This window comes from Triturus cristatus, chromosome 12 (genome assembly GCF_964204655.1).
Source record: "Triturus cristatus chromosome 12, aTriCri1.1, whole genome shotgun sequence".
Lineage (NCBI taxonomy): Eukaryota > Metazoa > Chordata > Amphibia > Caudata > Salamandridae > Triturus > Triturus cristatus.
The window spans coordinates 7,578,854-7,600,771 of NC_140595.1; the positions used below are offsets into that span (position 1 = coordinate 7,578,854).

Below are 21,918 nucleotides of genomic sequence, written 5' to 3' on the forward strand. Positions count from 1 at the left end.
GCTTTCATTGAGATGCTACACCAGACTCATAGTTCCACAAATGTTACTGATTGTTGGGTCTGTGGTCTTCTCCCGTCAGTGATGCATAAGCAAGATTTGTTCATATCAATGCCCTTGTCTTATTTAGGTAGTTGCGAAGCCTGGTTTAAAATGTTATCCATGCTATATGAACACTACGCTATAGATGAACGTCGATTCTCAGAGAAGGATTACGCCTTGATTTTAGCCTATATAGAGACACACCAAGGTTTTACTCCTAATGCTGAGGGGACGGATGGTACCCTTGATCCTACCGCCTGTATGAACGTATACACTGATCATGAGAATGATACCTGGTTGAGGGATGAAGTGTTGGATTTCATGACCTTTAATTTTACTGAGTATTTCAAGTATTTCCAGGAGCGAAATGTCTCAGATGAGAAAATCATTCCGGTCCCGGTATTGAATACGTCCTCCTCCTTCTGCGTGCAGGGTACTGGACATCTATCCGTAGGTTATAGTAGATGTAATTACACTTATAAACTACAGACTTTCAGTAGTCCCCCAACACTCACCCCTCCCAATGTTTATTTCGTGTGCGGTGAAAATGCATACACTTGGCTACCCAGGGGATGGGCAGGCCGATGTTACTTATCTTTTCTTTACCCACCGGTCTACATAGCTCCTTCCGATTATCACAAATCTCATTCCTTAAATCGGCAGAGCCTAAAAGCTGAAGCCGCCAGTAATGATGCCACTGACCAGACTGACACTCCAGCCCAACACTTCGTTGATATCATAAAAGGGGCGTTGCCCATATGGGGACCCATCCTCAATAGTAAAGAAGTTAGGAGGCTATCTAGAGTAGTGGAAGGGGTGGTCAATACTACTGCAGGAATATTAACTAATATCACAGTGGAGCTCCAGGCGACCCGGCTTGTGACCCTCCAAAATCGTCTTGTTTTAGATGTTATCCTAGCTGATCGCGGAGGAGCTTGTAGAGTCATCGGCAGCTCCTGTTGTGTATATATACCTGACTCCGCCCCTTCTGTCCATTTAGCCATTCAGAAACTACATCGGCTAGCTTCAGAAATTCACACCGAGACTGGTACTTGGTCTTTGTCTGGGTGGTTTTGGGATTTGGTGACCACCTGGGGATGGAAGTTATTTATGATTCTTTTAGGGATAGTGGGGTTCATTTTCACCTGCTGTCTTTGTCTACAGTGCGGGCCTGCTTGCTGTGCATATTGTGCTGCTCAAGTTCGCCGATCTATCCCTAGGCCCAAGCCCGTCCAAACCAGAATAGATACCCAGCGGGCTCAGAAGGAGATGCACGACTTAATGCAGATTGATGAGGGTATTTTCGAAGACTGACCCCGTTATTAGCTATGCTGCGCTAAAAGGGCCGTTCTGAGGTATTCAAGATATTACGATATGATTAGCGCAGTATATCTAATGATAGTTTACCTCGTTATGGTGTATTAAACGGCTCGAGATCCCCGATTATGTTTAGTACGACAAAAAGGGCCGAGAAACCGAACCGCCTCCATCTTGGATTGCGGCTCTCTCTCTCACTTGGAAGTCACGTGGTCTTTTCCGCACACCCTCTGCTTTCCCCTTTCCTTGCATTTTAGGAGACAGGCTGAGTTGCTGAGAAGCAAGGTCAGATCTGCTAAAAGGGAGTATCAGGCAAATTCCTCTAGGCCTGGGACGAGAAGGGAGTTACCCTTTCGACCTTCTCTGTAAAGATAGTAACCCTTTGTATGTGTAACCGAAACTAGAAATGGGCATGAGCTCATTAGGGGCGCCAGGACTAACTGGTACTTTTCCACATATAAGGTTTTGTATGCTGTACTGATAATATATAAAGGTGTGTTACTGTCAAGGAGCCAGCAGTCTTCCTCGGCGCACCTGATGGGTGAGGATCAACGAGGCTCCTCTATATAGAGTTCTGTGGTGGCTAATAAACGTTTGAACCTTCCACGTTGCCAACTGCTCCTTCTTACCTAATATTGCGGGCCAATGGTAAGTGTGGCCCTTGGAATAATTATTTGGACACAACAACTAAACTGATTAAACCGAACGATCCATCCTTGGTCGTGCTTTACCCTCAAGTCTTCACTATAAGCTGCAGGCTGAGAGAGGGGATGTTTCAATCGATGAAGCGTCTTTTTATTGTGTTATTTAATATCGATCCTTGCAGGTATCCTGTGCAGCATCAATTTTAATGAGGTTTACCTCTGCCGTTTCCTTTTCATTATAGGTTTGGCTTTTACTTTAGGTTTGATTTTGTTCTGAAAGCAGAAGACACACAATTGATGGACGGAATGCAGAACAGATCAAAACATTCTCCACCAGTCAAGAGATCTGGGTTAAACCCATCATTCTTTTGCTCACCATGCCACCCCAGTTTAGAACTGGCCATATGCAAATCAGTCTTGACCTTGTGCCTCATGGGAGCAGTCAAGCCTGAACTGCCAAGCCAGGTCCTCCCTGGACTGGAAACAAGCATTCTAGGACCGGTTTCGGGGTTTCACCCCTCTTCAGCCAGGATAGCTTGAATCCAGTGGCACGGAGAGCACGGGACCCACGTCTAGGCATACCCGGCGCACTTACGGCGAGAAAGCAAAAGACACACAATTGATGGACGGAATGCAGAACAGATCAAAACATTCTCCCCGAGTCAAGAGATCTGGATTAAATCCATCATTCTTTTGCTCACCATGCCACCCCAGTTTAGACCTGGCCATATGCAAATCAGTCTTGACCCTGTGCCTCATGGGAACAGTCCAGCCCAAACTGCCAAGCCAGGTCCTCCATGGACCGGAAACAAGCATCCTAGCTGGGTCCAAACTGGAATGGAATAGTGAGCAAAAAAACGATGGATTTAGGCCCAGATCTCTGTACTGGGGTGAATGTATGACATTGTTCTGCATTCTGTCCATCAACAGTTATTTTTGCATTTGTTCTGAAAGTGCCAGCAATGTCTTTCTGCTTTTAAAACAAGCCAGCTATTTCTTCAGAAGGCCACATTTAATATTGAAACTGAATTTTAGTAAAAATTCCTCTGTAGGCACAAACACTTGTTAGGTCCCAACATTTCTCATATCTAACCTTTCCTGGCAGTTTAATAAATTGATTTATAATTCTCTTGAGAAATAAGTGGTCAAACAAAGTCCAGTGTAGCTGCTCCTAGAGTTTGTACAGGAAGTATTACTACTCCACACTAGTCTTTGGAAGATTGAATTTTTTTGCTGCTTTCTACATCAGTGCATGGAAATGGGGCTAGTCGTCCAGAGATGATTGGTTGGACCTGTGATTTGTCACCTTCTTTATGTATGATCTAATATTCCACTCCTCATTATTGCCAGCGTCTGGTAGTTGCCCTCTTCCCCCAAATCAAAATACCCTTAATCCAAAGAGTCCTTATCTCCCACATCTTGAGCAGTTGCTGGGATCAGTCGTGGTGCGACTGCCCTTGTAGGCTGGTCTGTCGGAGGTGGAGGGGGTGGAGGTGGTGGAGGAGGTGTTGGTAGTGTAGGGGGGCAGCCATAGGTTGTCTGGCTTTCTTTGAAAGGTGTCCATCACCTGTTGTGAGGATAAGAAGATGCAGTAGTCACCGGGAGGACCTTGGTTTCTCTTAGCACTGATGAGGTGCACAGGACTGAGAAGGGTTATCAGATACGAAAACCTGTGGCTGATAGTCGTCCTACTGGTAAGCATCCTTTTCATCCAAGCACTCTCCCTCACACATAACACACATCCAACCGTGTAGGGCTATAGGCAGTCTCCGAGGCATTCTGGTCACTGAAATCTTCTTCCAATTTAGAATCCAGAGGTTGGGTTGGAAGGTAAAAAAGGGACTGGTTTAGAAAAGACATGTGACGTAGTCAACTGTCTTGTTTTTCTGTTGTAAACAAATTTGATGTGGATGATAAAGTAAGGGTAGACGTTGGAAGTAGAGACATCTACGAGGTCTGTCCCGTAGTTGACAATTGCAGTGTCATTGACTAGTTTATTTTTCATTGTCAATGATATGGAAGTCACTGGTGGGGACTGGGGTTGTCAGGACGTCAAGAGACCTGGATTTTCACACAGGCTTTTTGTACAGACTGGTGTTTGTCTTACCTTGGTTTGAAAAAAAAAAAATCCAGTTTTTCTCTGTGGAGGTGGCTACATATGCTTCCTTTATAGAGGTGCTTGGTGGAGCACCTTTCACAGAATCATTCCCAGATCAGGGGGCATCCACCTTAGGAGCAGTCATGTCTTCGTTTCTAGTAGATAGAGGGCCAGTCTCCTCCTGCTCTATCCTTCAGAGTCTTTGAAGGAATGGTTTTTAGGGCTCGCCCCTCATGATGCACTGCGCAGCAGTGCTCTCGCAGGCGAGCCGTTTTGTAGGGGGTTTAGAAACGGACCCTGGAATCGCACACGCTTGTGCGTGTGCTTTTCCTTTTGGGTTCTGCTATTGGGCTTTGCGCACGTTTTTTTTTTTTTTTAACAGACCACGCAATAGGCCAAAGGCAGGCACATTGCTCCGCCCATGGCCTGTTGGTGTCTGTTACGCGTACCAAAGCCCATATGTCTTCAATTATCGTGCCCAGACACTGGCGCGATAATTGAAGACATATGGCTTGCAGTGGCGTGCGCGCACCACTCACGCCCGTGTTTTTTTTTTTAACGTAGCTCTGTCAATTGTTGTATTTCTGCATTGGTGTGCCTGTTTGAACCGTTTCACATTTGTGGCTCATATTTTGGCACTTTGTGACAACCAATAGTACCACCGTCTTTGTTCTGCTCATAATCTTGTGACTTGTCCGTTGTCCAGCATTACTTGAACGGTGGTAGCTTTGAGGTGCTGCAGACAACAGTGCAGCACGAGCTCCCACACAACCTGTCCATGTGCCTCGCAACTCTCCAGGTGAGTCAGTGAGCTGTGCTGGAATTCTGACAAGACTTCCAAAGCTATATGTACCCTAGCAGGAGCCAAAGGTGCGCCAAGGCTTTTAGTTTATCCACACATTGCGCCTTACTGTATCCCACAAGCAGTGCAACACAAACGTTCTCGAACACTCTCAGGGGTCAAGGTGCACGATAGAACATTTAGGGAATCTGGTTTGTGTTAGGCTGCAGTGTAGACAGGTAACAATGGGCAGCTTCATTTAAGTTTTCAGGATGGGCAGTCGGCCACACTGCCCTAGCCATGGCACATTTTCTGTTACTTCAGGTGCCACCTGGTACCAGCGTCTCAGCCCAGCCAGGCTGCTGTGTTTCCGTGAACTTTTCAATGTAGTGAAAAGGCTGGGCCTTTCTGAGAGATGGCCACAGGGTCTTTCCCATTCATTAGTGCTGCACAGATATGCAAGCAGGTTCACTCCCCGGAGTCACTATTATATAACGGAGGCAGGCGGTTCAAGGGACTCCCCGGCAGCCATTTTATGAGTATTTGCTCCTCATTCTCGGGCGTGTCTCACGTGGTGCGGAGCAACAGACAATCCCAGAATAATAGGGTCTTTACTAACTCCGAGGAAAGTGTTTGAACTGCAGTGTCCTTGGCTGGCCATGGCGATGGAAGTTGTTTGCCTTCTTAAAGTGTCTTGCAAATATTATTGCAAAATTGATACTCTTATGCAGTCCTTCAGCTTAACCACTTTTAGACATCCACAAGGGCAGAAAAAGGAAACATCTTGGACGATGAGGCTGAACAAGTCCAAGGCTTTTATAGACTTCAAAGTAATCACCATGAACCTTGCTAATAGCCATTTTTAAGCGTGTTGAAGCTTTGGCTTAATAGTACTTCCATTATTCTTGGCAAGCATCGCGTTTAATCTAGAAGAGGAGGCTGGGGGTTTGGTATGTGTTGTGTGCGGTTGGTGCTGTGATTGGTCAAACGTACAAGGAATGCCCCATCACCCGTCAGGAATGGAGTTTGGCTTTCTCACATTCTAACAAGTCATCTGTTGTTTTCACAGAAGGGCCCACGAAGTTCAGTGTGTGCAGAGAACACTTTGAGACCTTCCTTTGTTGTGATAGCTCTTTGCTGTGTACCAATGCTGCGGCTGGGGCAGCTCACCCTCTTTTCAAAGCAGGACTTTGTGTCTTGCCCCCCTTGCCCCATTACAGAGAGGTAATCGTCACCAGCAGATGCCAATGCCAGCGTCATAAAGGAATTAAAGCAAAAACATATATGAAAATAAGTGAACATCAATGTGTGTTTTGGGTAGAAAGCAGAGCGTAATAAACCCAGTGACTGCAGCTGGTAGTATTTCCAGCGCGCTCTTTGTTCGCGGGTATCCATGTTTCTGGGGCGGGCATTCCTTTTAACAAACCAGTGCATTCTGCTTATCGTAGTCTTTCTTTGCTTCATTTGAACAAACGCACCTGATAACTCTTTCTAAAAGGAAAGTCAGGCCTGAAAGCACATTGATCCGTGTATAAGATACTCCCAGAGCTGCAGGCGAAATGTTGCTTTTATTCTTCCACTGATTTTGACGTTTAGATGATATTTGGCCAAACAGTTGGTTTTGTGCTGCTAGGCTGTTTTCTCTAGTCAGTGAAACCCTTTTCTCAAATGCTAAAGAGGCCGATCTGGTGGCGACGGCACTCGTCCAAGCACCACCGTGATGTATAGGTTATATTTCCAAGAAGCTAGTGCTGCCACAGCATAATGTTTTGGGACACAGAGGCGGTGCAATCATTGCTCCATACTGCTCCATGTGTACAAACTGACGCATTGATTGAAATGCATCAGCTCGTAGAGGCCTGTGCCAGGTATAATGTGTGCAGGGTAGGCGTTCCCACGTTAGAAGCCACTTAGAACTGACGCTGTGAAATTTACAGCTCTTCACTGCGTCACTCTAAGATTTGACTGCTTCAAAATCCCTACGCCTTCTCAAAACAGGCATAAGGATTGACGCAGGACTTTTAACATGACTCGTCTCTGTTCTGACGCATTGCTGGAGTTGTCTCAGGCTTATGATGAACTCCAGCAATGCCTCACTTTAGCACCAAAGTATGCATCAGAATTTCTGACTCACCGTGAATCCTTGCACCATGGAGCACTGTATTGTAAATACAGCGCACCCAGGGCGTCGTTAAGGAATTTGCAGCAGGCACAAGAAATCTGACGCATAGATGCCAATGCATCAGTTCTTTTAAATATGCCCCATAGTGTTTCAAATGATACACTTAGATTCAGTTTCCTTTCAGAAAAACGTAACCACTCTCTTTAATTGGAATTAGTAATTAACATGGCTTTTGGTTCAGTCATTTAATAATCTAATTTCATGTGTTGCATGTTTCATGATTTCAGATTCCATTATTAGATAGCGCATTGATGAATGATCTCTGTCGTCATTCAGAGCCCCTGTGCGTTTCGACCCGCAACTCTTCATCAGGAAGTCTATTTAAAGCAGCTGTGCTACTGTGTTATCTTCGCTAATGATTTATGACAAACTCATGAATTATAGCCCAAGCACTGTACTTCGTTTTGCTATGTATGCGGCCAGATATGGGGGGGGTGGGGATGCGCGCCGCCGAGTCACGTGCCTTTGTTGACCAGTCGTAAATTCTCACTGATCACACTTCAGATATGATTGCCTAATATTGCCTATTGACCTCAAACACTTCATTTGCATGTGTGACTGGCCACCTTGTCACCACCAGAGCCAAACAAGCATTTGCAATCCAATGGGTCTCGCATTTATGCGAGTTTGAGCTATTGACTTTGCAAATGACAATGCCTTTTATTTCTGTTTTCGTAAATAAAAGGCATTGTCATTTACAATGCCATTAGCTTAAACTCGGGTAACTGCGAGACCTATTGCATTGCAAATGCTTGTTATAAATGTCGAAGCCTTGTGCCCTCGATAAAGACGACAAATGCATTTCTCTTGTGGGTCATCACTGTAGGTATTTTTCAGACCACAGGTGGAGCAGGACTTGAATAGAGATTTGTTTTTCTCTCTCTCTCTGTCAGTCACAATGATAGTTAGTGACAGAGGAAAGGTGTCTCTGGTCCAGAAAAATTAAGATTTCCCAGAAAGTCACTTCCAAAACAACTTACAGTGCACTAAAAGTTGAAGGTGGGGTTGGCTAAGCTCCAGAGCAGACCAAAAAGTATCAGGATATCCTAGGGATTTACAAGTAAATTAGGCTATGCCAATTGGGGACACGCCAATTAAATATGCACGCGTTTAAGGGTAAGGGTAAGAGCGCAGGCACGGAGTCCTGTTTAGCAGGGCTCAGAGCATTTCTGAGCCCTTACACCAGTGCTTAGTTGTCCAAATGGGGGCAAAAAGCAGGGGCTAAACCTGCAAACGGCCTGCTTCCCCACAGTACATTAATGACATTTGTCTTCCAAAACTTACTTGTCGGCTCTACATGGTTGTTTTAAATTGTGCTCGTATCATGTTTTCTCTTTTAGGTACCATGTTTGCCCCTTTCGCGGGATCTTACCTTTACAGCTGCTTGATTCGCTGGAGCTCAGTTCCAGTGTGTTTGTGTGTGTGTGAGCTGCAAGAATCGTATAATGCTGTTATACTAGGACTTGCCATGCACTGTGTGCCTGTGATGTTTGCAGCCTTTTTCAACTTGTTTCTTTTGTTCTAAGACTGCCGGCGCTTGCATTCACGCCTCGCGCTGTATGCTCATAGAGCACCTCTCCTCGGCTCATGCCATCGTTGACGTTTCTGCTCAGTAGTGAACCAGGCCTCTAAGTAAGTCCTACAGCCCTCCCTCCTGCCGTTTGCTGTATCTTACCTGTCGTAAGTACAGTTTCAGGACGTTGCTTAGATCATGAGGGGAGGCGTGAGATAGTTCCACCAGCTCCTTTCCGTTCTCAAAGGCCTGACATAGCTTCTCCACGCGAGTCTTCACCCCATTCACACGGTATATTCCCTGTGTGAGAGAAAACAGAGGAGCATTGGTAGATGGAAAGCATGGTTACATAGAGTACAAGGTCACAGCCTCCCACTGGGACCGCTGCAGCTACCACGTTGTTTTATTCCCATAAGCAAAGAATAAAAACAAAAGTATACTCCAGCGGAGGCTGTAGCGATATATCTCAGACCCAGGACCGCTGTGAACGCAGCTCTGGGGAAGTGGAAGGAGCCCGCTTTCGTCCCTCTGAGAAATAGTTCCTGTAAAGGGGGATGGGAGAAACTGGAGTGTAAGCGAGCACCCATCGTCACCTTCATCTTCATAGCTCTCTTCTCTATCTCTGAGATGCACTTTTTGATTATGAATGGAATCCCATCAGCACTCTCCTGCGATGCCTGCAGGAAGTCTCTTCCGAAGAGGAGCAGCTTGCCCTGGAGCTTCTTGTGACCACACTGGATGGCCAGGGTCTCTAGACACTTCTTATGACAAGCCAAGTAACACTGTGGAGAGAGAAAAGGCACTCAGAGCAGAAGAAAGTGACCAAAGGGCAGAAATTACTGTGAGGACATCAGAAAGCGTAAATGACATTAAGAAGAACTTTGAAAACAAAAGAAAAGGTGCCCCTAGAGCAGAAGACCTTTGGGGAAGAAGGGGCACCGGGGTAAAAAAGTCCAATGAAAACAAAAGGAGGCATCATCAAAACCGCGTCTGTGGGTCCAGGACCCCCGGGGAGAATGAGCAGAGGCCTCTGTTGCCTAGAAAGGACCCAGAATACAAGAGGAGAAGCCAGTGACATGAGGAAGCAGCCTGAGGAGCGGAGAAGGTGCCTTGAAAATAGATGTTAAAGTGTATGGCGCTGGTGTCGGGAAGTACTATGGGGGCTGGTACGGGAGCTCAGCTAGAAGAGGGTTGTGTTTGATTAAAGGCAAATGCTTTTTGAGGACAGTACATTGAAAGGCAGTCATCACTGTGAATAGAAAAGGCTGTGAGTAAAGTCAGTAAATGTTGGCAGGAAAGGGCGGCCAGAGAGACTGCAGTAAACAGTATAGACATAGGGCACATGACCGGGGTCAGGAAGCATGGGACGGGATGAGGTGATTGTGAGGGTAGATAGCACCTGGGTCAGGAGAGGGCCTACGCAATATCAGGAGACACAAGAGAGAATGTGGATTATTAATGTGGTTTTAAATTGAAATAAAAGTCTTCTTTCTTGAGCTCCAGATTTTCTTAGAATAACTATATGTTTTTACAGATCAGCAGGCGAGTCGAATTGCCGACCTTTACTTAACAGAGCATGCAGTGTTCCTGCTGGTACATTTATTTATAGACACACATGTACCTACGTTGAAACCTGAAAGATGGAAGTGCACTTGCACCATTCAGTGTGTGTCGAGTGTGACAGGGAAAGGAGACGTGTGCCTTTCTCACACCCTCCGCTGTCCTCAGACTTTGGAACCTGAGTGATACTTGTGGTATTGTCTTTGTGTATCCTTTGCCGTTGAAACTTCTGTGTAGCGCTTTTCCAGAGGCTTTTCGCATTTGTGCAGTTACCATCCTAGAGCACCAGTGACCGATCTCTCACAGGATCAGCCGCTATCCTAAGCCAGCGGAGGAAACGCATTTGTAGCGAAAGACTGAAGCTTCAGTGCCCTTTCTGTCTCTTAGGATAGAAACAGAAATGGGACTCAGTTTGCATCTAGGCACGTGAAACGGGTGAAGGCTGCCCTGGCATCATCAGCATGGAAAACAAAGGTCTGGAGAATGTGAATGGGAAAGGAGTACAGGATGGTTAAAAGAGAAAGCGGTACAACTGGTATTCCCTTATAAAAAAATCCAATGGAAAATTAGTTCAATGTGTATTTTCTATATTCTAGTTTTCAACAATGCCATATCACCATTATGATGTTTGACATTGCTGTATAGATTCTGGTGTATTTGTTGAACGCCAGAGGGCTGCCTTACAAGTGGCCTGTAAATTCCGAAGGGCTTGGTAGCTTAAGTTACCATGGCCATCGGAATTTCTGCAGCTGAAATCTCCTTGAGAAAGACTGTGGGAAACACAAGCTTCCACATATTATTTGGCAAAAAAGTTTGTGTTTCCCATTATTTACATGTCTCTGGAATTGTCCTCCCAGTAACGGTAATTCTGGGGTGGCAAAGCATTGTCAGTTTTTGCTGGCCACTTGTACTCTGGCAGTAAACCACCTTTAGAAAGTTGAGAGAAGCCCTACGTAGAAGGTCAGAAATAGAGTGGGTTTGTGCTTAAGTTAGTAGCTACTGGAACGGGGTCTTTAGTCTTGGAGCCTTTCCCTCCCACCACCTCACTGCGATTCTGGGAGATGGGGGCTACCATCTAGTCTGGAGCTTTCAGGGATTGTAAGAGCACCGGGGTGTAGTGACGATCTCTCACATGGGTCCAACATCCATGTTATTGGAAGAATATGGATTGTCCAACCCATTGCATCCGGGTCCTTGTTTCCCTTGCTTCATACCTCCTCGCACTCTGCTCCCTGGAAGTACACGTAGCTGTTGCATTCCCTGCACTTGGACGGAGTGCGCAGCTTCCTCAGGCGGTGTGTCTGCGCAGCCTTGGATAGACCCATGTTTCGGAAGGGCCCTGTGGGCAGCGGCACAGGGATCTCTTGGTCAATTCCATTCATACCTGAAAAGGGTGTTCAAAAGAGCAGTTTTGTGAATAACCTTTAATGTTACAAGTAAATGTTTGCCATAAATGAAAGCCATTTACGCGAGAGACGACACTGTGCCCTGCCAAGTCCAGTCATGCTGTGTCTGTGCTAGTCTGTACAGTCACCCTTCCCCCAGGCTCTATTCAGCCTGCCTGAAATGCCCATGCGCCCAAGCTGCCCGTTTGAAATGACTGTGAAAATTGCATGTCATATCTCAAGTCACTCTACCCAATGCTGTGACCTTCGAGGGGGCGTGGTGACTGCTCTTTCTGAAGTCACCGTGCCCCTATCCTTCTTTTTTTAAATTACTGTAGGTATACCTTATCCTTCAAAAGGTCTTGTGTCCTGTCCCCTCTGAAGCAACTGTGTCCCACACCGTGTCCCCTCAGGTCATATGAACTGCTCTGACAGAAGCAACAGTACCCTATGCCAGCTGCCTCTAGCTCTGTTCCATCGGAACTGACCTTACCTCATCTCCTTTATGCAGTCGCTGCACCCCCATGCCTGCTATATCCACTCAGCCCTGGCCTGTTAGAATTCTCTGACCCGGTGCTCTTATTTCTCTCAAACAATTCTATACCCTGTGCCCTTTAAGTCAGAGGCTTTGTAAGTTTCCCTTTCTGAAGTTTCACAGCCCTTCATCCTTCACTGTCCAGCCACTCTACCCCAGGCCCTGTGTGTCAGAGGTCACATGCCCTTTCTCATCTAAAGTCACTATCTCACACATCTGCTTCTCCCTAAAGAGACTATTCCTGGTTTATGTATACTACCTTCTCTATAGTTTTTGTTTTCTACTTCGTGCTTCTCACTGGGTCATGCCCTGCCTGCAGTTATTGTACCTCACAACTTATTCTGCCCTGTCCAGTCAGAGGTCAAGGGGCTTGCCTTGTCTATACTTATCTTAATCTAGAGCTCATGTGTCCTGACTTGTCTATAGTTAGTGTATACTTAACCCTGTCTTGTGGGAGATCATATGACCAGTCACTGGTCATTGTGACCACATCTTACCCTGTGCGAAGTTAATGTACCATTTGCCCTCTTGTGTGAGAGGTTATATACCATGTCTTGTCTATAGTCATTGTACAATATTTAGTCATCGTGTTCTCCATTGTCTGCAGATACTCTGTCCTTCACACTGCCCAGCGAGAGGGCCTGTGCCCTCTCAAAGGTGATTGTGCCCCACATTCTACTCTGTTTAATGGTATTCCACCCGGTGCTTTGCCCTGTGAGCGATCCTGTGTCCTACTCTGTCTGAGGTCTCTTTGCCCCCCATCCAGACATGTACACGTTTGTTGTACCATACGCCCTGCCCTGTCGGGCTACGGCCCTGTCACCAGCCCCACGTACTCTGATCCAGATCAGTGGTGGTGGCGGCGCTGCCGTCCTTCTCTTCCAGGTCTTCGCTTGATGGCCGGGCGCCGCTGGAGGACATCAGTGAAATCTTACCGGAAAAGTCACCTAAAAAACACAGCACTTTACATCCATCCTCTCTGCAGAGGGACTCGTTTCAAGACACGAATGCTGCAGAACAATCTTACATTCCCGCCCACACGATGTATTCGGAGATTAGAGAAACTGCCTGTTCACAGCACTCGGAGAACCTGGCCCTACAGCTTTTGTTGCTACAGCAGCTATATTTCAGACATCAATTATTACAACATGTTACAGGTAAAAAAAACTTTCACTCTCTGCCCTTTGTGCAGCTCCCTCATACAGGTGGAGCGAAATTTGGAAGAACCGGCTGCCAAGACTTATTTTTTTTAAGTACATGCCTTCAGAAACTATTGTGAGGAACAACACTTGCAATTATGTCCTCTCCCTGTAAGCAGGTTTCCCCCTGTGCCTAGATTGTGACCGTGTAGCAGCTGAAACCTTGGGGAGTGGGGTACTCCTCCCATCGGCTTTATGTGGCCAAGAAGACCATTCTGGTTTGAATGTGAAGGGATTTTAAGTAAATGAGATCTTTAAATATGTAAACGGGTGACTGAAATATTTGTGTGATCATTCAGATGTGATCCTGTTGCCTATAAATAATGATCACCAGAGTCTGGAGCGCAGCATGGCTTCCCTTCAAGGGGTGGAGGTAGAGTCTTTGCCTCCTGGTCTATGGATTCACATTAAAAAGGTAGGAGGCTCTTCGAGCTGCCAAAGGTCAGATTCCCACTGAAGATAATGGCGGTTCCCCATTCCATCATGGCTGCTGACTTTCAGACTCTGGCGGTTCCCCATTCCATCATGGCTGCTGACTTTCAGACTCTGGCGGTTCTGCATTCTATGTTTGATGCAGAATATGAGAACAACAGAACATTATGTTATGTCGTTGACAACTGGGATTATTCAATCCAGTGAATCTATTATAAGATCCAATGTCGGAGAAGATGAAATTACTTACCTGTAACACTGGTTCTTGGTCAAGGGAATCTTCATTGAATTCATAAACACTGACTCTCCGCCCATGCCAGGAATCCAGGAACATCTTCAAAATGGAGACAACAACAGTCTCCCAATAAAGTAATAAAGAGACTGCTATGCCTATTAAAGGTACCATTTACATTATATTTTTATCCTTTTAACAAGGCAGCATGCAAGAATATATTTTAAAAACTCCATTACCGACCCAGGAATGGATTAAAACATAGGTAAACGGCTTAACTAAGTGAAAACCATCATCTAATGGTTGGGGCTGGAGAAGTCTCCCAGAAGTCTCTGTTTTAAAAAACAAAAAAATTCCCTTGGGCGTCGTTGATCATTTGGGTTTAAACCCCTCCTTGTGTGACATATGCCCTGGAAATCCATCTACGCAGTTGCCATCTTCCGATTCTTATCTTTTTTTTAATGCTAGCGTTCTCTTGAGTTGATTTTGTAAATACACCACTTACTGGTGGAGGTGGGTGGGTGGCATGTGAATCCAGAAAATTCTTCGAGCTGCAAAACTACTTCTACCGGTAAGATACCATTTCAGTTTGCACCATGAATCTTTTCTTGATTAACATGCTGTGCATTGATTACAGAGCTGTTTTTCTTCATGTGGGTTGGTTGTGTTCTTTGGTGCGTGTGTTTTCAAACACATTTCATTACTCTTTGTCCCACTTCTGCTTCTCTGTTGATCTGAATGTCTGCACAGTAGTGTTTTGCTAAGGTATGTATCGATGACCATGTAGCCACTATGCAAATGTTTTCTTGTGCTACACTGCCTAAGAAGGCGAGTGTTGCTCCTTTATTCCTTGTTGAATGTGCCTTTGCCTTATCTGTCGGGGTTACTCCCCCGCCTTGTGACAATATTGTATTGTTTAACCTATCCACTTTGCAGTTGTTTCCTTGGTGCCTGGGAGTCCTTTCCTAGTGTGTGCAAAGGATTCAAGAATAGTACATAATTGCCCTTTGTACATCCTACATGTGCAATGCTATCTCTGCTTGCGCTTCAGGATATTGAAAGAAGTCTGATAGGTGGCTTGCTTGATTAACATGGAAGTTTACTACCACCTTCGGACAAATCATGTTTTTTTCTCATGATCTCCTTGTCCCTATGTATCCCTAGGTACCTAGGTATGGCTCTAGAGTGGTGAATACTTGTATATTTTTTACTGTCCTTGGCGAAGTGATAGCGATGATAAAGGCAGTTTTGAGGTTTAGAAACCTCAGTTGTGCATTCCGAAATGGTTGAAAGGGTGATGTCATCAGCTGTGTGAACGCTACACTCAAGGTCCATGTATGTTTTGGCACGCTTCTTGGGGGTGCTATTTCCTTCACTCTTTCTAGGAAGTGTTTCACCACTGGTGTGGTGAAGAAACTTCTACCCAGAGTGCCTCTTGTGTACCCTACAATGGCTGCCAGGTCCAGTTGGACTTTGATAAAGGCATAGGAGAGTTGTTTGTCTAGAAGAAGTGTCAAATATCTAATGACTTCTTGCCTTTTGTGTCCAGTCTCTGTTTTTCCCTGGCCTGTTACATCATAGTTGAAGCCTCTTCTATTTGTTGCTATAACATTTTCTTGTTGTTGGCCACCTTGATTCTTTTTAGATCTCGATCGCCCTTCTTGGCGACTTGAGGTGCCCAAATTCTAACTCCTCAGGAGCCATCCTGTCAGGTTGAGGGTGTTTGGTTCTGGGTCCAACACTTGCCCCTCTTGTATGATTGAGATGTTTTGGTGTGCTGGGAGTGGTATGTACTACCCTTGGGATGTTTCCACGAGGTCTGAAAGCCGTGTCTGTTGAACCCATTGAGGGCTATGAGGATCAGGTAGACTTGCTCCAGTCTGCACTTTTGAATTACCTTCGGTATCGTTGGAATTTGTGGAAAGGCGTAAGCAAATCTCCCTGACTTTGGGTGGTAGATCCTGGATACAACGTTTTAGCATTTTGTGTTCTTTTGTGTTGCGAAAAGGTCTACTTGTGGTTTCTGGAAGATCTGTCTTGACACTTTTTGTTTTAGTTCCTACTTGTGTGTGGTGTTTGCCTTCCTTCTTCGCCTGCTCGCTTCTGTGTTCTCTTTTCCTGGTAGGTGTATTGCTACTATTGATACCATGTTCGCTATTGCCCATTTTATATGTCATGAGCTAGGGTTGATAACGGGTAGGATCTTGTCCCGCCTTGCTTGTTCAAGTAGTGCTTTGTCGTTGTGTTGTCCATTTGAATTAAGAATGTATTTTCCAGCTCCAGCACATTTGTGTTGCACTGCTTCCCTAGAGTTCAGCTATCGTTGACACTCCACTTGCCCACGTGAGTTCCCCATCCCATGTGGGACGGACCTGTTGTGATGGTCACGGAGGGAGTTGATGGTGTGAATTGTTTCCCCTTTGTTGCTGTTTTGTGGATCCACCATTGCACCTCCTTCTGAACTTTGTCTGTAACAACCACCAACTAGATCATCCCAACTTGGGCTGACCGTGACCGTTGCCGCTGGACCCGTTCTTGCATTGGTCTTGGGTAGTCTTGCATGAGGTACCAGTGGAATGCAGAAAGCCATCGCTTTCCCCCCTGCTCTCCTCGTCAGACGTTGCTCCTTTTGGTATCTGTGACTCTGCTCTGTGAGCCCTTCGATCGTCCTGTGCAGTGGTCTCACCTTGGCTGGATGGAATCCAAGATTGCCCCAGGAATATTTTCTTCTTGTCTGGAATCGGAGCTGACTTGTCATAGTTGATGGAGAAATGTAGTGTGTGTAAGGTCTTTATTGCTTTGTTGATGTTCTCTTTTCATTGTCTGCTTGTTTTGCTGGCACCCTCCAGTCGTCTTTCAGTCGGCCTGTATTCCCTGATGCCTTGGGTGTGCTGCTACCGCAGCTAAGAATTTTGTGAATCTTCGTGGTACTGATTTTATTCCGAATTGTAACACTCTGAATTGGTTGTCTTGCTCACTACAGATGTGAGCAATTGTCTGTAACGTTTGTTTACTGGTATGTGGAGGTAGGCGTCCTTGAGATCTATGGTTGCCATATAGTCTCCTTCCTATATCAGGGGAATGACCTCCCGTAGCGCTGCCTTCTTTAATTCTTGTGTTTTTATGAATTTGTTTAATGACCTCAGGTCCATTATTGGTCTTAATGTTTTGTCTAGTTTCGCTACCGGGGCGTAGTCTGAGTAAACTCCTTTGAGCCTTTGTACCTGGGTAACTAATTATATAGCCTCTGTGCTTAACAACTCTTACCCTTCCTGTTGTAGTAGTCGTTGTTTGTCTGTCCTTATCTTTAATTTTGGTTGCGTTGGTGATGGTGTCTTTGTTAACTCTGTGCAAAAACCTTATTTTACGGTGATCAGTATACATTTGTCGGAGGTAATTATCTCCCATTCTTGACAGGAATCCTCTGATGCTTCCTCCTACTGGTGACTTGTTTAGGAGGAACCCTTGTGGGCAGTCACTTGGTGGTGCGATTTCCCTCTTGCGGGGTTCAGCCCCTTCCCCTTCAGTGATATGCTTGGCTTGAGCGGTGCTGCCTTTGGGGGACAGTGGTGGGCTCACTTTGCTGCTGCTGAAGCATGTGGGAAGTGTGTGGTTGTATGGCTCCATTGGCTGAAGTAGCCCTCTTTTTCTGGGCCATGCCTCCCCGCAAGTTCCCCTTGTTTTGAGGGGTCCCCATTGTCGTCTTGTCCTTTTTCATGTGCTGAAGCGCTTTGTCTTCTGTCTCTCCAAATAGACCGTCTCTTGTGAAAGTCATATTGATGATGGCTGACTGAACTTCTTGTTTGAATACTGAACTTCTCAGACAAGCATTCCTGTGCAGGGATGTGGCCATAGAGAGCTGTCTTCCCTCTGTGTCTGCCGAATCCAGGGAAGATTTCAGACCTGCGCTGGCAATTGTCTTGCTTTCCCACAACACTGTGTTTACACTTTTTTTAATTCCTCTGGAAGGTGTTATCTCAACCCCTCAATCTTGTTTCACTGTTGGTGAGCAAACCAATTTAGTAAGGCATTTGAGTTGGCTATCCGCCACTGTGTTGCTGCTGACCTTTCTATTTTCCTCCCCGTCATATCTATTCTCTTGCTATCCTTTTCTGGAGGTGGTCCTTGTAGACGTCGGTGTAGTTGATCTTTTCTGTGCCATTGCCATGATGAGGGAATCTGATGGTATGTTTCTCCTGATGTAAGGCAGGTCTCTTGATGAGAAACCAGATGTTTTTGGGCAGGAACTATGCACACGCAGGGCAGACCCCAACACTGTGGTCTTTGAGAAGGCATAGGTTACAGACCTTGTGTGTCTTTCTGTGTGTATTTGTGGTGACACTTGGAGCAGAATCTAAATGTTGTATGCTCCATGCCTCTTTCTCATTGTCCCACCTTGTGGTTTTTTTCTTAAGTCTGTCTTCTCTCCTCTGTGTTCCTCAGTGGCTTTCTGTGTATTTCTGGTGCGTTCTTATCCCTATCGGTCACTGCCAAACCTCTACCCTCGACTGTGATAGCTACCAATCCTCAGCGTCCCTTGAAAGGTTGTGGTGCAATCCTGGCCTTCAGTGCCACAGACCTAGCATTTTATCTGAGCTCCGCCCTCAGAGTTAACACGGTACCACCCGTTCTTGTTGGCAAAGGATTGCCATTCCATGGTTGCCACTGCAGCACCCACTGCCCCAGCCGCTCTGCAGGTAGAGGGTTAGAAAGCGAACCCTGCTGGCATCTTGGAGAGACTGAAACTTCACCTCCTGCTGGTGCTGCAAATCCCGTTGGCTACACTCCTCCCATGCATGCTGTGGTCAACACTGCTGTTGGTAGAGAGCAGGGGATAATGGATCTCTGCCAGAAGAGGGGCCACTGTCTGGTTAGTTTTGTGGGGTGAGAGAGGGTTAGCATGGGTAAGTGCGGCTGGTGGGTGATGGGTGGTGCTGGGACATGCATGCGGTACCTGAGTGCGTTGATGCGGAGTTCCTGCTGCTGCCTCCTGCACTCTCTGTGTCGCTGATTGCTGTGGGCCAGGATTTGTGAACCTGGTGCCCTCTCCCACCTGAAGAGTAAACCAGGGGATCAATTAAAGCCCTGCTGAAGTCTGCAAAAGTAGGAAGTGATTTATGCCTAATCTATATACAGCATTTTAGAGGGAGGACTAGGTCAGCTGCTGGTTGAGCCGGAGATGTAAAGACAGCATGTCCGGAGTGGCAACCGCCAGTCAGAGCTGTGCCGCTCGATGGTGGAAGTCTGCTCCGCTCTTGGGACAGTATATCCCCAGAAGTGTCTGTCACTAACCTATGGCTACTAACTGACAGATCTGACCGGGCAGTATTAGGTTTGCGACTCGGCCCAAAATCGGAGGTTGCTCAAGACTTCGCATCACTGTACCTTCTGGGTAGGAGGCTACCAGTCAATGCTGTAGATGTAGTGGAGTGAAGCGGATCATATCACTCGTCAGTGACAAGTGGTGCACAAATAAATCCTCTGTAATAAAATTAATACAGCCTGAGATCCCCCTTACTGTTGGAGATGGTTTTGTCACACCCACGCCTAAACTACAGCGAGTCCCGACACACTTAATGAAATATGGGCAGTGAAGTACTTGTTCCAAGTAAGCGTCTTCCAATAGCTTTGCCTTCTAACTAGCACTTCATGTTGCCTCATCAGGTATCGAATGGTGATATCCATCTAGTCCTCTCTGACCAACACAAGCCATGGGTCTGTGGCCCTTCGTAAGCCCCTGCCACCCCTCTGTGCAAAGCTTCCCTGGGAAGTTATCAGAATTTAACAATAGGAACTGACCTCTCCGCTCAACGTTAACGCTGCTCTGGTCCTTCTGCGCTGACTTCTCTTCGAGTCCTCCAGATTCTTTGCTATCGGAGCTGCTCTGGGCCACCACGTCGCTGGTGTTGAAGCTGGATTTCCGTTGCCGGATCCATGGAGACCTGAGATAGACATTTTGCAATTAATTGTCACTGACAGGAGAAAAGTAATACTTAACTGTCATGTGATCTGATATTATTGTGAGAAATCAGATTAGCTGGCGGACAAGGTAGTATTCAGAGCAGACAGGCGGTGATGCAAGCAGAGCAACTTGACAAGGCTTTGGGTTGTACTCTGGGGCGAGCTGCTCGAGGCGCTTTGCTGCAGACAGCGCTTCCTTGAGGATGTTCTGACTGCAGATCAGATGTTGAAGAATGGACCCTTAGGCTTCTCTCCGAGGAGCGTGCCGGAGGCACTCGAGCCTCAGGACTGAGGGAGAAGATGGCTTCTCTCTGAGGGACATACCAGGAGCTGACTTATGCCTCAGGATTGCTTCTCTCTAAGGAATGTGTTAGAATCTTCGATAAACTCCTTTTTGATATTTCAAGGATTGGGTTGGTTCTTTAAGGAAAATAATGCAAAGAGTGTATGTTTCTAGGAAGCAAGCACACGGTGACCAGCATCCGTCCATGGCTCCTCTTACCACGTAACCTGAGGTGTGTAAGGTTCGAAGTCGTAGACATTTTCGCGGTCGTCCACTCGCTGCAGCTGCCTGACATACGAGGCATACTGTTGGCCCAGGTCGTACAGCTTGCTGCTCTCACACAGGGTCTGGAAGTTCACCGGAAGCGGGGCCGTCTGCATGTGCATGATCTGGTAATAGGAGATCGTGGCCTAGAAGGAATGGACATGGAGGTTAGAGGGAACCAACCTGTGCACTGTGTGTGAATATACATGTACAGAGCGGTCATCTTAGCATGTTTGGTGGTGTTGCAAGAATTCATCTGAACCCTAGGGCTACGGTTGGTGGGTGACTTATTTTTGTACTAGATCTTAATGTTTTAATAGTAAACACTGCAAACAACCTTCAGGGGCGGTGCCAGAGTGAGAGTACTTTAGCCGGAATAAAACCGGAGCAGGTTACTGCTCAGCACACCACTGGGTGTCATTTGTGTGGCTCCCACTGCTGACCCTTGATACTGCCCACTGTAGTCCGCTTCGCTCCAACTGCCACTGAAAACTTCTCATACTGCCCAGCAGTGCCAGTTTCTCACACTGCTCATCAGCAACTTTATTACTTTGAACACTAATGCCAGTTTCTTACATTGTTTTCCAGTGCCAGCTTTTCACTGTGCTCACCAGTGTCAGCTTCTCACTGTGGTCACCAGTGTCCATTTCTTACATTACTCACCAGTACCAGCTTCTCACTATGTTTACCAGTATTTTTTCACATTTTTCACCAGTGCCAGTTTTTCACGCTGCTAACCCGTGGTGGTTTCTCACTTTGTTGACTAGTGCTAGTTTCTCAAAAGTGTCAGTATTCCAGGCTGCTGTTAGTTTCCACTCTGCCAACCAGTCCTAATCACACTGTTGCATCTAATAGTCCTTTCATCCCTGCTTTTGTTATACCCCTCTGGTGGGCAGCAACGGAGCATGTGCCAGTGCTTGGTAACTCTGTTGGTGGCCTGCCACCCAAGAGGGAGGCCGAAAACACCATCTTGAAGTTGTTGTGAACCAAAGTATTGGCAACCATTGCCGCATGTACATGTTGTTCTAGGTCAACTGTTCTTTGCTGACATGGAGGCCCCTCACCCATGCACCCATTGGTAAGAAGTATATTATGTGACCGCTCTGACAAAGACAGTGGACCAGAGTGTGTTTGCAACAGCAGACGAGAAGGAAAGAAATCACTGTAACCATGACTTTATCCTATGCCCTGGGCACAGAGAGCCAAGTGGTTGTCGAACACGTGTGGGGAGACCACCTGCCTCCCTGATAGAAAGTATCCGGGGGTAACTGAAGCCACCTTGTCTCAGATAGAATGTGTCCACATCTTCAAATGTAAAGTATCTGGGCTGTAAGTAGTGGCAATGGGACATAGAGGGGGTGATCTGTCGGGTAGTGGTGCTCTTGGGGGAACCCTCTCTTGGGTAATGAAACTTCAAGTGATTGAATGTTCATCAGTGGAACACAGTTTCTTCACCATGTACCAATAAACTCCAAGAGGATACAGGACTTAAA

At 46.3% G+C, this 21,918-nt stretch overlaps 1 protein-coding gene across 4 annotated transcripts in view; it reads right to left on the reverse strand.

The window, feature by feature from the left end:
- ARHGAP45 (Rho GTPase activating protein 45) overlaps positions 1 to 21,918 on the reverse strand; it is a 296,938-nt gene that overhangs the window by 35,178 nt on the left and 239,842 nt on the right. For 3 of the 4 annotated variants that reach the window (XM_085638862.1, XM_085638864.1, XM_085638861.1), the window contains 7 exons: positions 20,381 to 20,571; positions 19,717 to 19,859; positions 18,872 to 18,970; positions 12,891 to 13,001; positions 11,349 to 11,518; positions 9,168 to 9,356; positions 8,737 to 8,874 (listed from right to left, as the gene is read on the reverse strand). In XM_085638862.1, coding sequence (XP_085494988.1) covers positions 8,737 to 8,874; positions 9,168 to 9,356; positions 11,349 to 11,518; positions 12,891 to 13,001; positions 18,872 to 18,970; positions 19,717 to 19,859; positions 20,381 to 20,571 — 1,041 coding nt within the window. The remainder of the gene's footprint in view (positions 1 to 8,736; positions 8,875 to 9,167; positions 9,357 to 11,348; positions 11,519 to 12,890; positions 13,002 to 18,871; positions 18,971 to 19,716; positions 19,860 to 20,380; positions 20,572 to 21,918) is intronic. The other variant, XM_085638863.1, reaches the window with a different exon arrangement.